Source organism: Notamacropus eugenii, chromosome 2 (assembly GCF_028372415.1).
Source record: "Notamacropus eugenii isolate mMacEug1 chromosome 2, mMacEug1.pri_v2, whole genome shotgun sequence".
NCBI classification, from domain to species: Eukaryota; Metazoa; Chordata; class Mammalia; order Diprotodontia; family Macropodidae; genus Notamacropus; species Notamacropus eugenii.
Window position 1 is genome coordinate 338,285,248 of NC_092873.1, and position 19,583 is coordinate 338,304,830.

Genomic DNA, 19,583 nt, shown 5'->3' on the forward strand with positions numbered 1-19,583 from the left:
ACTTTCATCGTATCTCTCTGCTCATTCATCTTGTATACCCTGCAGAGTAATGTCTAACCTCTTTCAGGGCCCGGTCTAGATAACACAGTGGTGCTATTATCTCCCACTGTTCCCAACATGTTTTTTTCCTCAATCATCAAGAATCTTCATTGTCTCTCAAACATGGATGCATTTCCACTATTTTGTTGACCCAGATTCCATTGTCCCTTAGGGATCTACTCAAGTTCCACCTCTTTCGTGAATCCTTCCAAAAAGAAGCTAATCTGTGCTGCTTTCTATTACATTTTGACTTCCTGTGCTATAAAAGTAGAAAGGTATCATGGTGTAGGACAGAACCTTCAAGTTTTATGACCCTAACCAGATTAAAGTGCAATTGGGAAATGTTTAGCAAAATAAATAAAAATACCATAAAACAGAGTTAATGTTAGTTTGTGGTTTTCCAAATCAGCTTGCATCCTGTGGGGTTCCATTTCTATTTGAGTTTAACACTGTTTAGTGGATAGAGAGTTGGGTTCTAAGCCAAGAAGACGACCCGAGTTCAAATCCTACATCTGGCACATACTCACTGTGTGAGTCTAGGCAAATCACTTAACTCCCTCCCTCCTTTTCTTTTTTCCTTTCTCCCTTCTTTCCTTCTTCCTTCCTATCTCATCCAGGTTGGAAATACATTGGTCATTATGGACTGCTGTGTCTTTCCAACCTGAGTAATCCTTCTGCACCTCAGAACTCTCGATCCATTAGTCTCATCCTCATCCAGTAGTAAGGATTATAACCATTTGTCACCATGCCCTCTCTAGATAGCTTTCTAAAACAAAAGTTTTTAACCATTTTTGTGCTAATATAAAGGTCATGAATGGTACAAATTAACTGTCAGATGTGCATGTCATCACTAAGATTAAAAAGAGTATCTCTCACTTGGACCTAGCATAGTGAAAGCATAGAACCTCACACTTAGAATGAGTACCAAGTGCCTTCATTGTGTTAAAGGCAGGTATTGTATTAGAACAGATTATGAGACTTTGCTAGCTCTTAGGAACATTTCCAGTCATACATGGCAGATCCAGCTTGTGTAAAATATGAAATTGTGAATTTTCTTAAATTTTATGTTTTTTCCCTTGATATCATTTAACATACTGAATACCTCTCTCTCTCTCTCTCTATATATATATATCCATATATATATGAATGAATATGTATTCAATAATTTACTATATGTTATAAGTCAATAGCAATCAGATTCAGACATTCTTCCTTCATTTTTGTTTTGCTGCGTGAGGTTCATTCATTCATTGGATAAGAGAATAAGATGAAACATTTACCTCTCATGCTCAGGCTTCAGTGAGTTTACCTCATTAAATTACATTAATTTCAACATTAAATAAATAAGTTTCCTTATAGTGAGTATCATATGTGCTGTGAACGCAGGGGATATTTGCCCAAAGAGTCTTCCAGTTATCCAGATATTCTGTTATTTTCTGAAGAATACTGTTGATTGATTCTTGTTGCACTTGCTAGCACAATGTCCCCTTCCTCTGCACTGAAAGGAAAGAGTTGATGGGTTTAACTTCCTCCTCAAATATATACTACAAGAGCTCCCCACATTGCATGGTGAAACCCCAGCAGAATCCATGACAGCACATTTGATTTCCTTTCTCTCTCTGTATGTATGTATGTATGTGTGTGTAAACAAACACACAAGCCATATATGTGTGTATATGTAAAATGTGTACACATATATGATTTATTTTTCCTGTCAAAAAAAGGTCCTGCACTTAGCTAGAAAAAGAAACTTGAGAAGAGTACACATTGTCAACATCCTGATAGACCACATTCATTCACTCAACAAGGATTTTTAAGGACCTCAGAGTGGACAATGATGCTAGGTAGAAGAGAAAAGCATAAGCCTTATTGTCAGGGGCTGCAAAAATGAATGAAATGTGACTAATGTGAATATATGTTTAATATGATTGTATATGTAGATCCATACACTCACATGCCATCTTGCGGAGGTGGGAGGAGAAGGAGGGGGAGAAAACTTAAAACTCAAAAGCTTGTGGAACTGAATGTTGTAAACTAAAAATAAATTTTAAAAAATTTAAAAATATAAAAGAATAGAGGTGGGGGAAATGTTACAGATGTTGAATACTACATGTACTTTCAGATGAATTCACTATATTGTGATACAGATGTATTCACTGTAAAGTTTGGCTTTGTTATAAGAACAGTGAGAATAATCTATAAATGTATTTAATGAAAAAACAAAACACACATGTACACAAACCCCAGAAAGAGACAAAAAAACCTCAATTCCTTTTCAAATATGTGTGTGTATACAAATATGTACATATACACATATATATATGTAAAATCATTCTCTAGATCATTCTATTTACCATTTCTTTCTCTGGATACAGATAATGTCTTCCTTTATAGGGCTTTGTAGTTAATTTGGGTATTTATAATAGCCAAAGGGATTCAGTCACTCAAAGTTGTTCTTAAAACAATATTGCTGTTACTACATACAAGTAACTTTATTATAAATTTAAAAGGAATAGCAAGTTATACATAATAAATTTGTAGTTTTATATTCAATCATCTATTTACTATGTTGTGGAAGTGCTTATTTTATTTCTTAAGTTCAGAATAAAATAAATTATTTTAAATGGAAAAAAAATGAATGAAATGGAAGGCCAAGAAAACTAAGAATTCCACTTTCCCTCCTTCCCATAAAAGCTTGGAAAACCCTGGGCAATTTGGTATCCCACATCATACGAATTTAACAGATTCCTTCCTTTCTTCCTTCCAAGACCAAGAAAGAAGAGTAAGGACCTCAATCCCCCAAAGTTCCCAAAGGCTCTGTGTGGATACAGATCAATAAAATAATAATTGGAATAATAAAGATAACCTTTATTAACTTATATTTTTGCCTTTTTAAAAAGGCAAGCAATACCATTTGGCAGGAGATATAAAAATAAGATTATATTGCTGAGAATTGCCTAGGCATCTTAAGCATTTGATTTGCCAACATCTTCCCTCTCCCCAGTCATACTTTATTTCCTTAAGTTCAAGTAGTTCTTTCCTCACTTAGTACACATAGGGAATTATTCACACCCAGATCACTGATCAAAAGGTACTCCTAGTTCACAACATGAAAGGCAGAAAAATCCTCTTGGCCTCAATACTCACCTTAAAGCTAGTGAACTGTTGCAAAGGGTGCAGTGAGCTTGCTTGAGACTTCAGCTGGTGGGCTCTCTTGTTGACCATACTCAGAAGACATTTCCACAATGGAATCAAGTTTTGTTTGTCCTCGTGGTTGACTTACATTCTGAAAACATTAAAGGAAAAATAGGAGTTGAGACCTATTGAAGAACTCTCCAGTGTCAGGGCATGGTTTTATGCTCAGGGGATGATGAAGTACCCAAAGCCAAGCTTGTAAAGATTAGTTATTTGCTGGTTTATCCAGAGGAAAAGGGGGTGGAGTGGGGAGAGGAGAGTGATTAACAATTCCCTTCCACATTGCAACTTTCACCATCATGGTTTCAATATAGGTCGGGTCAGCATAAGAAATTAAATGGCAATTTTGGGGAAGTTTTGCAGAAACCAATGATATGTGAAGACTAGTAGCTGATACAGAAGTTTAGAAACTCAGAATTGCAGGGTTATTATATATTTTAAAAAGTCATTCCAGTAGACTCACATCGTAGGAGAAAAGGCTAAGTCCTTATATAATTTCCTAAAGGACAGTGAAGGTGAAGCATCTACCCTGATAGGTTTTACATGGATTTTCCATGTAAACCCCGCTGATGTGGAAGGGATAACTATACATTTATTTTACTTCTTCAGAAGTTAAGTGGGCAAGTTAAGAGAGATTTCCACCTTAGGCCAGCAATCTCCAGTCATAGATATTGCTATCAGCTATTTAGGACTTTCCCTTTTAAGACAGCAGGTGCCAGGGATGTTTCCTGTTTTACAGTGCCAGTGTCCTACTTGTATGAGTTAACATCTGCTGCCCAGCCAACAAGCTGTCTCTTTCTCCTCTTAGAGAACCACCCTAGAAATAACCTAAATGGACTGAGATACTAATGTGTAGTGCTCTATAGATTTAAAAGGGGATTTAGCGGTTATCTGGCCCAACCTCTTCATTTTTGCAAGGAAGGAAAAAGGCCCAGAAAGGTTAAGTGATTTGCCTATGATCACATAATGGATAAGTGACAGAGTTGGGATTTGAACCCAGTCCCCTGATGCGTCATTTTGTGCCTTGTACCGCCTCACATTTCAGGCCTTTGCTTTCCTCCCTTTACCTGCCCTCGTTTTTTCCTGTCCACCACAGAGAAAATTCCCTTTTCTTTCTTGTCAGATCCTACTTGCTCAAACATTCCATCTAAATCTAGGTTCTTTTGGGGGTTTAGTATGCTGTTGCTATTGAATAGAGTAACTGCTTCTGTGTCCACAGATGCTAGGCAGAGGCACACTGCCCCACTTCTACGTAGAAGGGCGATCGACACTCCAGACACAAAGGCTGGGATAGGTTTAGCAACTCTTTTATTTAACAAAAATCCTAAATGATACATAAGAGAAAAGCCAAATCACATGAAGCCAGGAAGTGTTTCATGGATCAATTATTAATGAATTCTATTATTATTGATATTATAACTATTAATTTATTATTAATTGATCAATTAATCAAACATTAAAAATATTAAAATTGTTAGCAGTTTGGGCAGAACACATGCAAAAAAAATACAGCAGACTTTAGAGATGTCACCTTTTTCATGGGAGAAAGAGGTGCCATTTTTCTGGGTTTAGGAACTCCCAGAGAACATAGCGATGGTAGAAAACTGAAATGAGGTCAATGTAGCAGACGTAGACCTCTTTCTAGTTCTTACCTTTGAGTGACTTTTATTATGCAGTAACAATGTCATCTTGGGGCTGAGGAGAGTACATGAAAGGGAATTAAAAAACCAATCTAACCCAACCCAAGAAAAACTCCCCCAACTTCAGTCTATTAATGCACTTAGTACCACAGACTGTTGTAAACTTCAGGTTTCCAAACCTTGAAGGGAAAGGATTCCCACCCAGGCCAAGGAAGAAAAAACATATGCAGGTAGCATATGCTGGGGGGGAAGGGAGGACTGACAACTAGGTTTCTCTTCTGCTGTTTTCAGGATCCTTAATGAGGAATTTTGTTAAATCAAGGGATAGGGAGTAACAAGAAAACCCTTGTTATACTGTATCGGTAGAATGGGCTACTTTGAAAGTGTGAGAAATTTGGGAGGGGGAAAACCTAGATCATAGGCATAAGATAGTCTTCTATGAGCTATTGGAGGCACAGAATACCTCTGTCCTTTGGGGGTTAGGAATTAGGAATCAGTGAAGAGTCTAATCTAGCTTTCTTATGTGAACTGGTGGTTCAAGAAAGTACATACTGTGCAAATCTGCAACCAGGTCCCTCTGGACAGAAGCCAACTAAGTAGTTGATACACAGTACTCTTCTCATATGGCGGAACTTACATAAAGGACCTACCAGGTCAAAAAGAGACATACCTTAGACTGCTCAGCCCCTATAGAGACAGGAAGAACAGGCTTTAGGGTGGGTAGGAAACTGACAGGAAACACAGGCAGAGAAGCTGCAACGGGAGGATTATCATTGAACAAAGTGATTTCCTGCCCACTCAAAAGTAATTGTCTGGACCTAGGGTCTTCATTCTTGCTACTCAAATAGGACACGTTATGCCAGTAGGGACTGTTAGATGAATCTATCACTTGACAATAGTCATAGTAGATGGAGCTTGAACTTTGATGGTGAAAAATATTTAGCAGACTACCTTTGGGGCCATGTGAACTTTAGGCATTGAACTATTCTCCTCATGATATCCTCCTCTGTTAACTAGTCTAGAAGCCTGGAAGGCTCCCAACACCAACCACACACACCTAGCAGTTCTAACCCAGAAGGGAGAGATTTCGTGAAGCTAGTACATATGGCTAACTTATGCTGAAGCTAATCATGCCTAAGAGGAATAATCCAGACACTTAAGACTAAATGAAGGGGATAACAGGAAAGATGTTATAGCCAGGTAAAAACATTCACGATCGTTTTTAAGACTTTTGATAAAATAGTGGCATTTGCCATTACAAAAAGTAGGGGCTGGAGAGAATTTGGGTTAGGGATATAAAAAATAGAAAATTTCCCCCTAAGAACTGCTTTGGCTATATCCCCCAAATTTTGGTGTGTTACTCTTAACATTGTCTTTAGTGATATCATCTATCATTTTTATGTTTTGTCTTTCATTGTTGTTTTGTTTCAGTCATGTCTGATTCTCCATGACCCCATTTGGGGTTTTCTTGGCAAAGATACTGGAGTGGTTTGCCATGCCTCTTCTAGCTTGTTTTACACATGAGGAAACTGAGGTGCACAGGATAAAGTTTGACTTGCCTAGGATCAACTAACTAATGAGTGCTTGAAGCCAGATTTGAACTCAGGAAGATATGTCTTCCTGATTCCAAGCCCAGTGCTCTATCCAACTGTGCCACTTAGCTGCCCTTTGTCCTTTAACCCACCAGTTCTTTAGGATTAAAATATTTAGTTTTCAATTAATTTCTTCTTCAGTAGTCCTTTGCTGAATTTATTTTTTTATTGCATTTGGTCATGAAAGAATGTATTTAATATTTTTGCATGTTTGTGGTCAATTTTTGTGAAGGTGCCATGCATAACTGAAAATTATGTATATTCCTTTCTATTGATAGGAGTAAAAGAGGCTGGAAATACTTCTATTCTGATTTGAGCATCAATGTCAAGGACTAGGGGACCTCAGCAATAAATCATACCTTTCACCCTCCCCACACACTTTTCCATAAGAGAAGAAAAACTGGACTCTTCTGTCAGTCACAACCTTACCATACTTGCAGAAGCCTTGATCATACCAGGGGCAATCTCGAATCTTGGAGGCTGAGTCAGCATGAAGGAAAAGGCATTCTTTATTGCAGCATTCTCCTGAAATAGTACCAATCACTGTTCTATTGTGTCCATCTCTTAGAACTCCTCCCTTCATCTCATCCCCACACCTACTTAGATTAATCTGGGTCCTTACATGGGAAATTTCTTTCTTCTGTCTGTCTTTTGCCCTTTAAAGCCATTCTGAGGTATTTCCATATATCTCCTATAGAAGTATGCCTAATCCCATGCCCTTCCCAGAAAAATAAAGAACCCTACTATTCTATCCTGCTGTTGTGATATTAGACTTATGGCTAGTGTCCTTGGCTCCTTGCCCACTTTGTTTGCATGAAGGGTCATGAAGTCCCTCTGATGAAATAGTAATAATAGCAGTTCACTTCTCAGTGAATACTACTTATATAGCACTTTAAGGTTTTCATTGTACTTTACATTTACGTCATTTGGTTCTCACAACAATGCAGTGAGGTAGGTGCTATTATTATCCCCATTTTACAGATGAGAAAACTGAGGCTAAAAGAGGTTAAAGTCACAGGCCATATTTGAATTCAGGGTTTCCTGGCTCAAGTCTAACACGCTACCCCCTGTACTACCTATTCCCTCCCAAGGGGAAGTTATAAACCCAAGTGCTCTAGTGTCCAGTGATTCAAAAGTCCAGGTCCCATCTCTTATAGGGATGGATTTATTTTGTGGGAAAAAATAAACTATGTTTTCCTAGACATTAGAGTTCATGTTAAAATTCTGAGATTCATTGCTTTTCATATCTGTATGGGGCCATCAGATCTAACCTCCTTATTTTACAGAGGAAAAAACAAAGGCTCAGGGAAATTAGGTGACTTCTAAGGTGAGACAATTAGTGGCTGAACCAGCACCATAGTCCAAGATATTACTTCAATAAGGCATCTGTTGAACAGATCCCTGTTTTGTATGGTGATACTATGGAGAAACAATCAAGTAATCAAGGCAAAAAGTTATCCTCTGAGAACTGGTTCAATATTTTAATGAGCAGAGTCTGTGTATTGAGGATTTATTCCATTTTTTCCTCCTCTGACAACTCTTTAAGAATGAAGGATAAACAACCTCTAAGAAAGGATTCTTGATCATGCAGTTCTCTTCAGCATCAGAAGGTGGTGCTAACACATAATTTTCCCCAGACTTTATTTCCTGTTGAAATAGTGTCGTCATACATCTTTTGTGGGTAGGTCAGTTCAAAAAGGCCAGAGACCATCCCTACTTTCTCCATTCCAAACCACCTGTTCTCATTGGCTACTCCTCCTTCCCTCCCCCTTCCCCCCCACCTCCACCTCCGTCAAGAAGACTCACAAAAGTTCATACAAATGGGCCCCCATCCGTGATTCCACTGGTATAAGGAACTCATACATTTGGTATAGAGCACCGTGTTAGAGAGTTGCTTATAGTGCTGAGCCATAGGTATCAGAAATGGGAGCTAACTTGGGTCTTTCTGGTTTCAGGGACAATTCCATATCTGCCATACAAAACTGTCTCTCTGGTCATCTAAATGAATGGGGAAAATGGGATGCTTTGGATAGGACATCAAGGAAGGATATTATGTATTCATTTGTTACAGAAACAAAAGAACAGACCCATTGATAAAGTCATAAATGGCTTCAAAGAAAATCAAAATTATACCTAACTTTTAAGGTTAATGTCTTAGAGGCAAGCCCTGCCACAGGACATCCATTAGGACTGGATTCAGATCTCTGATGCTTACTGCCTGTGTGACCTTGGGCAGATAACTTACCCTCCTTAGGCCTCAGTTTCTTCATCTGAAACATGAGGTGATTGGACTAGAAGGCTTCTTAGGTCTCTTTCCAGCTGCAGATCTATGATCCTATGAATGCTGTTGGCAAGATAGCATCCAAGCTGGATGATCCTTAAGTCTGATCTCTTGTGACAATTCTTACCATGGGGGGTGGGGTGGGGTGGTGTATGATTCTCCCCCAATCACCTGGGATTGGGCATTCTTTCTGGCTCTATGAAGATTAACATGCTAAATGATATACTCTTTACTTTGCTTAGATGATACAGCAACTCTTAAGATTAGTTCCCATGACTAGGGTTTGTATCAGAGGACTGGCCATTAAGGTTAGGGGAGATGTACTTATGAAAGAACCTCTCCCCTAAGTAGACTATAAGAAGAATGAAGAGAAATTGCTTCCAATCTCTTTTTGAGCACTTGATTCTTAAGATGGATCCAATATATTTTCTCAGATTTCCAGTTGGGTGGTGGGGTGCCCCCCTCCCCCTCCAGTTGCTACAGAAGCTCCCAATTCCAGCACATGAAAATGGCAAACAACATGAGCTCACCATGGCAAGCCCGAGATGAGACCTCAGGAACCTGGATGCCTCTTTGCTTTTTGTTCCTTTGCTGAGTGCAGGTATTTGACCAGTAACCATCAATCCTGAAAGATGGACATGTGCGGCCTTGGAGGCTGTCTTGTCAGTTATAAAACTCCTGGGTTTGTGATTGGTGCCAGCTACCCACCAAGTCATGCTACCTGCTGTGATGCTGCTTCTCTGAGATGACCACTTCTGGGAGGATGCTGCTGTTGAAAGGTTGTCTCCTGACTGGCCAGAAGAGCTGGACTTCGTGAGTTTGTTCAGACAGGTCTAAGGGGAGAGTGAAAACTATGCCACATTCCCACAAAATGGTCTTTACCTCCCAGGAGAGTATAATTGAAGTGATATCTTGTTTCATGTGTTAAGTACTTGTTACTATATACTTATAAGCCTTTGGTGTTTGAAGCATTTCTTTTTTTAGAGGAGGAAAAAATAGCTACTCTATACTTAATATCAACTTTGTATATCAAGTAACTTTTTCAGAAGGAACCCTACCAAGTCTTTTGTAGGGGGGACCCCAGACAGGAGCCATACTTAAACTTTATTTGAGAGATTTTTCTCCCAGGGACAGCCAGATAGTTAGAGAAAAACCCTTTTTAGGGGTCAGGTTCACACCCAGGATGGAAGGAAGGGGACAAGAATTTATTAAGTGCCTTGCAATTGTTATCTCATTTGATCTTTACAGCAATCCTTCAAGGTAAGTGCTATTATTACCCCCTTTTGCAGTTGGGGAAGTTGAGGCAGAGAGTGACTTGCATTGATACCAGATTGAAGCACTGTGCCCCTTTCTCCCTAGAAGAGGACAGGCACTCCTGAGACCACAAGAACTGGGATGGGGTTGGCACTCTTATGTTTAAGAAAAATCCTCAGTGATATATAGAACACCCAAATCAGATGAAGCCAGAAAGTACTTCATGGGGCAATGATGACATTAAAAAAATATATCAAAATGATTAGCAAATTGGACAGAACCCATGCTAAAAAAAAAAAATACAGCAGACTTTTGTCACCTTTTTACAGATGAGGAAACTGAGGCCCTGAGAGGGCAAGTGATTTGCCCAAGGACATTAAAGCAGGTAAGTGGCAGAGTAGGCATTTGAATCCAGTGTTTCAGACTGGATTCTTCACCAATATGACATCACCAAGATCTCATATTTCAACATGCTAATTCTATTTCAGTATGCTAATAGGACTAGATACCATTGTAAAGACCTACATGGAAGCTCCCTGCACTATACTTTGATGATTGCACTTGATTTTCAGTACACCCACACACTCACACCTTCAACTTTCCCTAGGAAAGTAGGACATGTTGGTTATTGTCCTTCATTCTCAAAGAGGACCAAAATGGCATCACTACATTGTAGTCAAGGTACTTTGTGTTTGACTGTGGCTGATCAGACAAATAGGAGCTTGGAAGGCTCTACCACTGGGCACAAATTGTCTATGGACAGGTCACCTATAGGGTAACCTGTAGTTTACATTTTCCTGGCAGGTGCAGAAAGGAAGTAACAGTGACCAAGTCCTTCAATAAACCCTGCCTAGCAGGTCTCGCATCCTGGAATGTACCTGTCCTCCTTTGAAAAGTTTGTCTTACCCTCCCCCTCTCCCTCACTCAAATCTCCTTCTTTTCCTTCCTTTTCTTAGAACCAGATTTTATTGAGCCTCCCTTAAACTCACCATCCAGCCCCTCCTTAGTAGGGTACTAAAGGAATGGACCCTAGCCAAGTGAAGCTTGGCACCAGAAAAGATGCATTACCAAATTTGGAGTAGAAGTAGCACTCGGGCATCTTGGTGAGGTCATACTGGTGCAGAAATTTGCACTGGTCGCTCCTCTTACAAAGCCCCCTCAGCCAGTGTTTGCACACCACTGTCTTCTCCCCATCATCATGCCGGAAGGGACAGAGCTTGCCTAGAAAATGCAGATGAACTTCAAGAAAATCATGCTTCTCCCTAAGGTGGGCTCACCTTCACCTACTCCCCCAGATGACATCACTACTTTGGGAGGAAGAAAAGTAGGATGTTTAACTACCAGTTGCCCCTTCTCACCTACCTCCCCCTCTTCCTGCAACTATAAATGGATCTCCTCCCATTGAGAGGTTTAGACCTTTTTTTGAGATTAGAGGAAGAAGATGCCCGAAAAAAGGAAACAAAACATGAGAAGATAAGCTACAAAAAAGGGGGGGGGAGGTAACCTATTTACTACCTACTAAACTAAGGCATAGCATTATTACAGTAGGCCTATCCTATAAAACTTCAGATTAGATCCTACCTGATAATATTACATTTAATGATCTATCATTTAAATTTAATTTTTTCCTAGTGTTAACAATAGAAGGAATGCTTAAATTTTTAAGTTTTCAAGGAGAGATGTTCTCAGGAATAAGAGGGCCTACCTAACTGATGTCATCCAAATGGTGCTTGGAAGACTCCCTAACCAAATACAGCTCTTCTATCAGCCTTTAATTCTGAAATTAAATTTCAGAATTTTAATTTTAGAATTTTAAAATTTTAATTCAATTTAAAATTAAATTGAATTAAAATTTCATTTAGAATTTTAAATTCTGAAATTAAAATTTCATTCCTTTGATTTCTCCATCTTCAATGGTTATTAAAATACAAATACCCCTGAGAGTGGTGATACCAGTACTATATGCAAGAATTTTACATTTTAACAAGGCCCCCCCAAGTAGTTATAGAACACATTAAAATGTAACTGGTATAGGAATAACAATGTGTCTTCCAGCTGTAGCCCAGATGTTCCCCAAATGGGGCAATACCACTAAATGCCACAGTGTGGTTATAGCCCTTTATAGTCCCCTAGACTATTGTAAAATCATTTTGGAAATGGCTGTACTAAGAACAAAAAGGGGACGTGGGGTGAGATCAAAGCAGCCTGGAAGGGGAGGTAGGAGTAGATTAGGTAACCTCAACCCATGGTTTCACCTATAAGCTCTAGGCTCTCTAAGCTCTGTCTCTAGTCCTCACTGCTTTCCCTGGTTATTGAATCAGATTTCTAATTGCTGTAAGACTTCTCTACCTAGCTGAATCTGAGGTACCAGGGGTACATCATTATGAAAACAGGATTCATTATCTTTTCTCCAAAACCTGCTTCTGCTTACTGACTTCTCAGTGAATGCCACCATCATTCTCTGAATTACTCAGACTCTCTCTTTGGTATCTGTTCCTTTTCTATTTCTACAGCTACTACTTTTAATCTGGTGTTCATGATTCCTTGTCTGAATCATTGCAATAGCTAAACTACCATTTCCATGTCCAGTCTCTTCGATAAGCTACTGCCAGATTAATTGCCATAATAAAAAAAGCTCTGACCAAATCATTCTACTCACTGCTTTAAAACAAACCAAAAAAAAAAAAAAGTCAGTAGTCTTCAGAATGCTGTCTAAACTTCTTAAAGTGACACCGGACAAGTCACTTTCTTTGTCCCAGTATCCTTATCTATAAAATGGGGATAATGGTAGCACCTACCTCTTAGGGTTATTGTAAGGATCAAATGAGATGATATATGTAAAGCACTCTATGTTAAAGTGTTATATAAATGCCTGTTATTATTATTAGTCATTATTATAATACTCAAGGATCTTTATAATCTGGAGCCTTTCTTCCCAGTCTTATCTCATACTTCTCCCAATCCATTCTAGCCTCTCCTGGCTCTATGAATATGCTCAGGTTCCCTGCTCTCTCTCTCTCCCCCTTCCCCCTCATCTCAGCCTGTTGAAAGCTTACCCATCCTTTAAACCTAGCTAAAATGTTGCTTTCTCTATAAAGCTTTCAGCTTCTAGCTAGCTGGATGTGATCTTTTCTTCCTCTAATTCACATAGCACCTTGTTCGTATCTCTCTTAGGCATTTAGGTTCTTTTTTACATGATAATGCTCCCTTATCTGCCACAGGAGATGGTAAAGTTTCTTTATGGGAATGACATCTCATTTGCCAAGCAGTACATACTTGGTACAGAATAGACTCAGCAAGTATGTGGTGGATACAGAAGATACAATTTCACTTCAGTCATGCTTAGAGCAGTCTTCTCCTTTTACTCGCTTATTTAATCAATATGCATTTATCCAGTTCTTAATACATGCCAGTCACTATGCTAAGGACTGGGGAGAGTAAGGAGAAAGGAAGAGAGAAAGAAAGAGAAAGAAAGAAAGAAAGAAAGAAAGAAAGAAAGAAAGAAAGAAAGAAAGAAAGAAAGAAAGAAAGAAAGAAAGAGAGAAAGAGAGAAAGAAAGAAAGAGAAAGAAAGGAAAGAAAAAAGAAAAGACAAAAGGAAGGAAGGAAGCAAGGAAGGAAGAAAGGAAAGAGAGAGAGAAAGAAAGAGAAAGGAAGGAAGGAAAGTAGAGAAAAGAAGGAAGGAATGGAGGGAAGAAGGGAGGAAAGAAAGGAGGAAGAAGGAAAAAAAAGAGAGAAAGGTAAGAAGGAAAGAATAGAAGGAAGACAAAAAAGAACAATTTCCATTCTAATGGAGCTTACCATCTATCCAGAACTCTGTCCCTGTCTCCACTATAGTAAATTTTATTTATAGTTGCCTTTATTACCTTCTCAGCTCACCATGCAGAGATGGCCTCGCAAGCTACTGTGACGTAGTTTGTCTTGAATATTTCTTGCATTTTCTCCTCTTCCTTTCTTCCATAGACCCACTAGTGTACTTTGGAGATCACTCTCTAATGTCCCAGAAACAGGTCTGATAAGATGTTACCAGACTGCTGTTACACCTGCACCATGGGGCTAAAAGTAGAATTTCAGACATTGTGGCCAAGTCATCTCCTAAATCAGTGATATCCAAAGTGAGGACCAAGGCTCTCAAGGGGATTGCTGTGACCTGGTCTGAAAGGGTGTATGATCAGGGAGCAGGGGAGAAATATGATAATAGCTACAATTTGCATAGTGCTTTAAGGTTTGCAAAGTGCTTTACAAATATTACCTCATTTGATCCTCACAACAACCCTGAGAGATAGATACTATTAGTATTCCCATTTTACAAATAGGAATGGGGAAACTGAGGCAGACAGGATACATGACTTGCCCAGGGTAGCACATTTAGGAAGGGTCTAAAGTGGGATTTGAACCCAGGTCTTCCTGACTCCAGGTTCATCGCTCTGTCTGGAGCTTGTTTCCAACATAACCACATCTACCCTTATCTCCCCCCAACATTCTTCCACCTTACCCCTCTCCCTCCCTTGTGTAGCCTACTGACCTATCTCCTTCAGAATTAGGCTTTGACCCCTCAGGGTAGTTACAACTTAAATGCCACCTAGTCACATACAGCTCTAGGTGCCAGTGGGAAAATTTCATGCCCCCTCTATCTCCCAGTATGTGAGCTCTCAATAACCCAGATCACTCTTTGGCTGCAGCAGATACCCCTTGAAGGGTAGGCCCTCCAAACCAGAATAGTGATGGTTGAGTAAGAATCTTTTCTTCCCTCATTTCATTTTGGGTGGGACAGAGTGAGTGAGTCAAGAAGATTCCTACTCATTCCAATTTCAAACTTCCCTATTACTGGAGAGGGTATATCAGCCTTCTAGTCACCCAGATTCCCAAGCTCAGTATCAATCTTTCAGTCTTCACTCATCATCACCTCATGTAAGCTAATAAGCCAAGTCAAGTATTGCCTACTATCTGTTAAGTAAAGACAAAAAAATAGTCCCTGCCCTCAAGGTGTGTTCGTCCGTTGCCGAAGAAGACCATGCCATCAGAGAAATAATGACATGACTTGCATTTGACTTTGTTTTGAATGAATGAGATCTGTGCAGGTCACCAGCCTCACTTCTCCTCCAGAAGCCTTCAAGGAGCTTACAATGGAATGAGCTCATGTAAATCTTGCTGCTTCTACTTCTACATTGTTCATATCTGTCCTTTTTTCTCTACTCAGAAAGCTACAGCCCCACTCCAGGCCCTCATCACCTTTTGCCTTGACTACAGTAACAACATTCTTAATAGGTTTCTCTGACTCAAGTATCTCACCTCTTTAATACATCCTCCACTCAGCTGCCAACATGATTTTCCTAAAACTCTGGTCTGAGTTTCATACTTAAGATGAAAGAAAGAAAGAAAAAGAAAAGAAAGCAAAGAAGGAAGGAAAGAAGAAAAGGAAGAGGGCGAGAAGGAAGAGAGGGAGGGAGGAAAAAATGGAAGAAAGGGGAGGAAAGAAGAGGGGGTGGGAAAGAGGAAGGGGAAAAGGAGGAAGTCACTTTCTTAATAAACATCAGTGGCTCTATATTGGCTCTGTATCAACTATTATTTCATCATCTCATCCTTTAAAAATGTCTGGTTCAAATATCTGGTGAGTTTTATAATTTATCATTATCAGTACAGTATAGTAGTACATGAAGGCACCTAGATGGCACAGGAGTTAGAGTGCCAAGCCTAGAGTCAGGGGGATTCATCTTCCTGAGTTCAAATCTAACCTGATACTTACTAGCTGTGGGACCCTGGGCAAATCAGTTAACCCCATTTGCCTCAGTTTCCTCATTTGTAAAATGAGATAGAGAAGGAAATGACAAAGCTCTCTAGCATCTTTACCAAGAAAATCCCAAATGGGGTCATGAAGAATCAGACATAGCTGAAAAATGACTGAAACAAAACAAAACAAACAGTATATACATGCATGTAATTTTAAAATAAGTAAATACGTACATATTGGGAGTTACTGCTCAAAAATTATTCACTAATGGGGTCTACAATCAAAAAAGTTGGGAGACCACTGCCCTAGAGTACAGTAAATAAAATGATCACCCACCTGTGGTAGTTGGGCAGTGACTTAGGATGGTAGCCAGTAGGAGAGGATATGAAAATATGTTGAATACTTACTTGGGGGAGGTAGGGGGTGTAGGGAAGTACCAGAGGCTGACGTATTATTAACTAATAGACTCTGCTACCATTGCCAAAGCAAAAGGCTGAGATGGTCCATCTCTTTTAACACAAACTCCTCACGTTTCTTTTCTATGACTTTGTTCCCCTCTCCAAGGCTGCCCTTGATTACAAGTTTCTTCTGGGGCAGCAGGGATGGCTCTAGGCCTCAAGAGCTCCCCAGAGAGGAACCTAATTGTGATATTTGGTTGAAGGTCAATTGAAGGTTGAACTAGAGCCTGAAGGTACCTTCTCCCTCAGAGACCATCTAGACCAACCCCTTATTTTACAGAAGAGGGAACTGAGGCCCAGGAAGGTCTTGCTTAAAGTAACATAGGTAGTAAGTTGTCAAGAGGAAGAATTTGAACTCAGACCCTTTGGCTCCAAAACTCATGTTCTTTCTACTCTGTCATGAAGAGTTATTTGTCAGGTGGGGAAAGAGACCTTTTACCATCTTTCAGATCATACTATGACACCCCTTCATAGGGCCAGCTTGTTTTTGTTGTTCAGTCATGTCAGTCGTGTCTGACCCTTGTGACCCCATTTGGGGTGTTCTTGGCAAAGATGCTAGAGAGGTTTGCCATTTCCTTTGCCAGCTCATTTTACAGAGGAGGAAACTGAGGCAAACAGGATTAAGTGACTTCTCCAGGGTCAAACAGCTAGGAAGTATCTCTAGGATTCCCTAGCATTTCTCCTCCTACCTATCTGACTGCATCTTCTGATTCTTCTTGCCTGAAACATCATTTACATCACATGCTTTAACTATGAAAATCCCCCAAGGCTCTTACTGAGTCTTCTTTTCTTTCTGTGTTCTCTTTCTTGGTGATCTCATCTACTCCAAAGACTGTAACTGAACTCAGGAAAATGAGTCTTCCTGACTCCAGGTCCCGCTGTGCCACCCTGCTGCCCTCAGGTCTAACTTACCCTTTTCAAATTCCAAGTTGCTTTTCCTTGCCTGGGCATTACCGTCTCCTTTCTGATCCTCTTCCCCTTCCCCCCAATAGACTCAAATTGATTTGAAATGGATCAGACAGATTCTATTCCTTAGGCATTTACTCCTTATCCAGACTCATCCTTTTTCTTTTCAACTCACCTTTCTCACAGAGACCTTTGAGAAAGAAGGTACATACAGCCACCCCTGATTCTGGAAGAGAAGAAAAAAGCCGAAGTTGTGGAGTTTGCTTCTGTCCTTACCTCTCACCTTTACAAAAGGAAAAGAAAAATCTTACTATCCCAGAGTATAGGGATCTAGAGAACCCCTAAACTGGAGTGCATTTGTGGTAGTTATCAAACAACCCAGAGTACCACACTCCTTCCTAAAATTCTCTCTCTCTCCCTCTCTCTCTTTCCTATAATAAATTTTCTTTTTCATTTTTTAAAATAATTATTTTAATTGTTTTCAGTGTTCTATGATCACTTCTTAGATTTTTTTCCCTCCCTCCCCACTCCCTCCTTGAGACAACTTGCAATCTTATAGCCTGTAATATCTTTTTTCTCCTTCTTCTGCTCTCAACAGTTTGTGTAAGAGCACTGAGCTGGAAATCAGGAAGGTTCAAGGCTCAGTTCTTTACTGTAATCACCTTATCTCTTAGAATTCTCAGACCATTCCATATGGAAAATGGCTGTGTAGTTGCTGGCCCCTTCCAGAGCCTTGGGGAAGAGATCAGGTCTGAGCTCCTAAGTAAAAGGGTTATTCTTGAAATCCTAGATCAGACCAGGTGGCCCTTGATTTAACCTCTCCTTTCTGACTGGGGAAGTGTGTGCTGGGACATAAGAAAAAAGAATGAAAGAAAAAGACTAGGCAGTTATATAGTTTAGCTCAGGAGTTCCTATCCTTTTGTATCACAGACCCTTTTGGCAATCTGGTGACGCCTATGAACCTCCTTCTTAAATAAAGTTTTTAAACACATAAAATAAATACATAAAATTACAAAGAAAACCAATTATATTGAAAACAGTTATAATTTTGCTTAAAAGTTCATGGACCCCAGATTAAGACCCTTGATATTAGTTAAAGAAATATAGAGAAAGAAAGGGCCCCCACTTAGAAGCATGGCCAACACTTACACTCCCCCACCCCCCACTTACTGTCCATTCCTGGAAAGGGCAGGAACCCAATACCCCTCTGATTCTCCACATCATCCTCAAGATCAAAGGTGATTTTCTCCAACCCAGCAATGACTTCCTGCATCTTTAGCCTTCTCCCTGGAGTTTGCTTAATTTTAACCTAGAGGCCTTACAGGTGAATCTTATATACACCTTATCACAGGGTCAGCTAAAGGGGCCCAAGGACTAATTTCCTTTTCTAGTTTTTCTTTACTTCTGAATCCTTGATTGTTTCCTAAGAAGCTAGAGTGCTAGGACCCTTCTGTACACCCAATCTTAGGATGCCTAACACACACAATCTGTATATCTGGTCACAGGTCACCAAGTCAGAAAGTGGTGTGAACAAATGAAAATGGTTTTCTAATGTTACCAAAGCTAAAGAGTTTTCTCTTTTAGTATGTAACTCCTTTCTGGGTCACCTATGCTCCTTTCCACAAGAGCTCATTAAAACCTTTTAATATTCCCTAAAACACAGGAATTTTTTTGGTTGTTAATTTGTTTTTATTTTCATTTCCAAATTCTCTCTGTCCATCTAATACTTCCCATACCCATTTTGAGGCAAGAAATATAACGCCCATTATACATATGAAGTCATGCAAAACGTGTTACCACATTAACCATGTTGCAAGAAAAAAAAGAAAAAAGGGAAAAAATATGCTTCAATTAGAACTCAGAGCTCATCAGTTCTTTTTTTGGAGATGGATAGCATCTTTCATCATAAGTCCTTTGGAATTATGGATCATTGTTATCAATCAGAGTAGTTAAGTCTTTCACAGTTGATTATCATTACAAGTTTGTTCATATGGTATACAACGTAAAACAGGGATTCTTAACCTTTTTTGTGTCGGGATTCTTGGTAATCTGGTGAAGACCGTGTAGTCCTTCTCAGAGTAATGTGTGTTACCTACATTTATAATCGAAAGAAATGCTAAATTCCAGTTCTAGGACAGTAAAAATAAAAGTGAATTTTTTTTGCATCCAAATTCACAGATACCGTACTATCTGAGGACTCAAACTGCTCTGAAGGTGTTAGAGAAAGAAATAAACTAAACAGGCATAGTAGGCAAAAAAAGTGACTCCTTTACTCTTAAACTCAGCAATTCTGCTACTCGGCATATACCAGAAAGTCCAAGACAGAAACAAAATTTCAACATAAGCCAAAATATTCATAGCATTATTTTTTGTTGTTGTAGCAAAGAATTGAGAACAAAGTGAGCACCCATCTCGTAGACCATGGTTGAAACAATTATGGCAATGAATGTAATAGCATATTATTCTGGAATAAGAAAAAACCCAATAT

At 39.4% G+C, this 19,583-nt stretch overlaps 1 protein-coding gene across 1 annotated transcript; it reads right to left on the reverse strand.

The window, feature by feature from the left end:
* Positions 1-1,452: 1,452 nt before the first annotated feature.
* On the reverse strand, positions 1,453-18,467 carry CPSF4L (cleavage and polyadenylation specific factor 4 like). The gene is made up of 8 exons (XM_072645568.1): positions 18,266-18,467; positions 17,271-17,321; positions 11,070-11,222; positions 6,896-6,991; positions 5,427-5,520; positions 4,887-4,929; positions 3,187-3,325; positions 1,453-1,537 (listed from the first exon to the last, which is right to left on the reverse strand). The coding sequence occupies exons 1-7, from the start codon at positions 18,366-18,368 to the stop codon at positions 3,194-3,196; spliced, it is 672 nt and encodes a 223-aa protein (XP_072501669.1). The 5' UTR covers positions 18,369-18,467; the 3' UTR covers positions 1,453-1,537; positions 3,187-3,193.
* Positions 18,468-19,583: the final 1,116 nt, after the last annotated feature.

What these genes read in the sequence shown, in the direction of transcription:
- CPSF4L (XM_072645568.1), bottom strand. Translation starts at nt 18,368, where the DNA reads ATGCAGGAAGTCATTGCTGGGTTGGAGAAAATCACCTTTGATCTTGAG. An exon ending in GCCCTTTCCAGGAATGGACA is followed by an intron (nt 17,322 to 18,265) that starts GTAAGTGGGGGG and finishes CTTCTCTTCCAG; the next exon opens with AATCAGGGGTGGCTGTATGT. An exon ending in CCTGGTTGCAGATTTGCACA is followed by an intron (nt 4,930 to 5,426) that starts GTATGTACTTTC and finishes TACTCTCCTCAG; the next exon opens with CCCCAAGATGACATTGTTAC.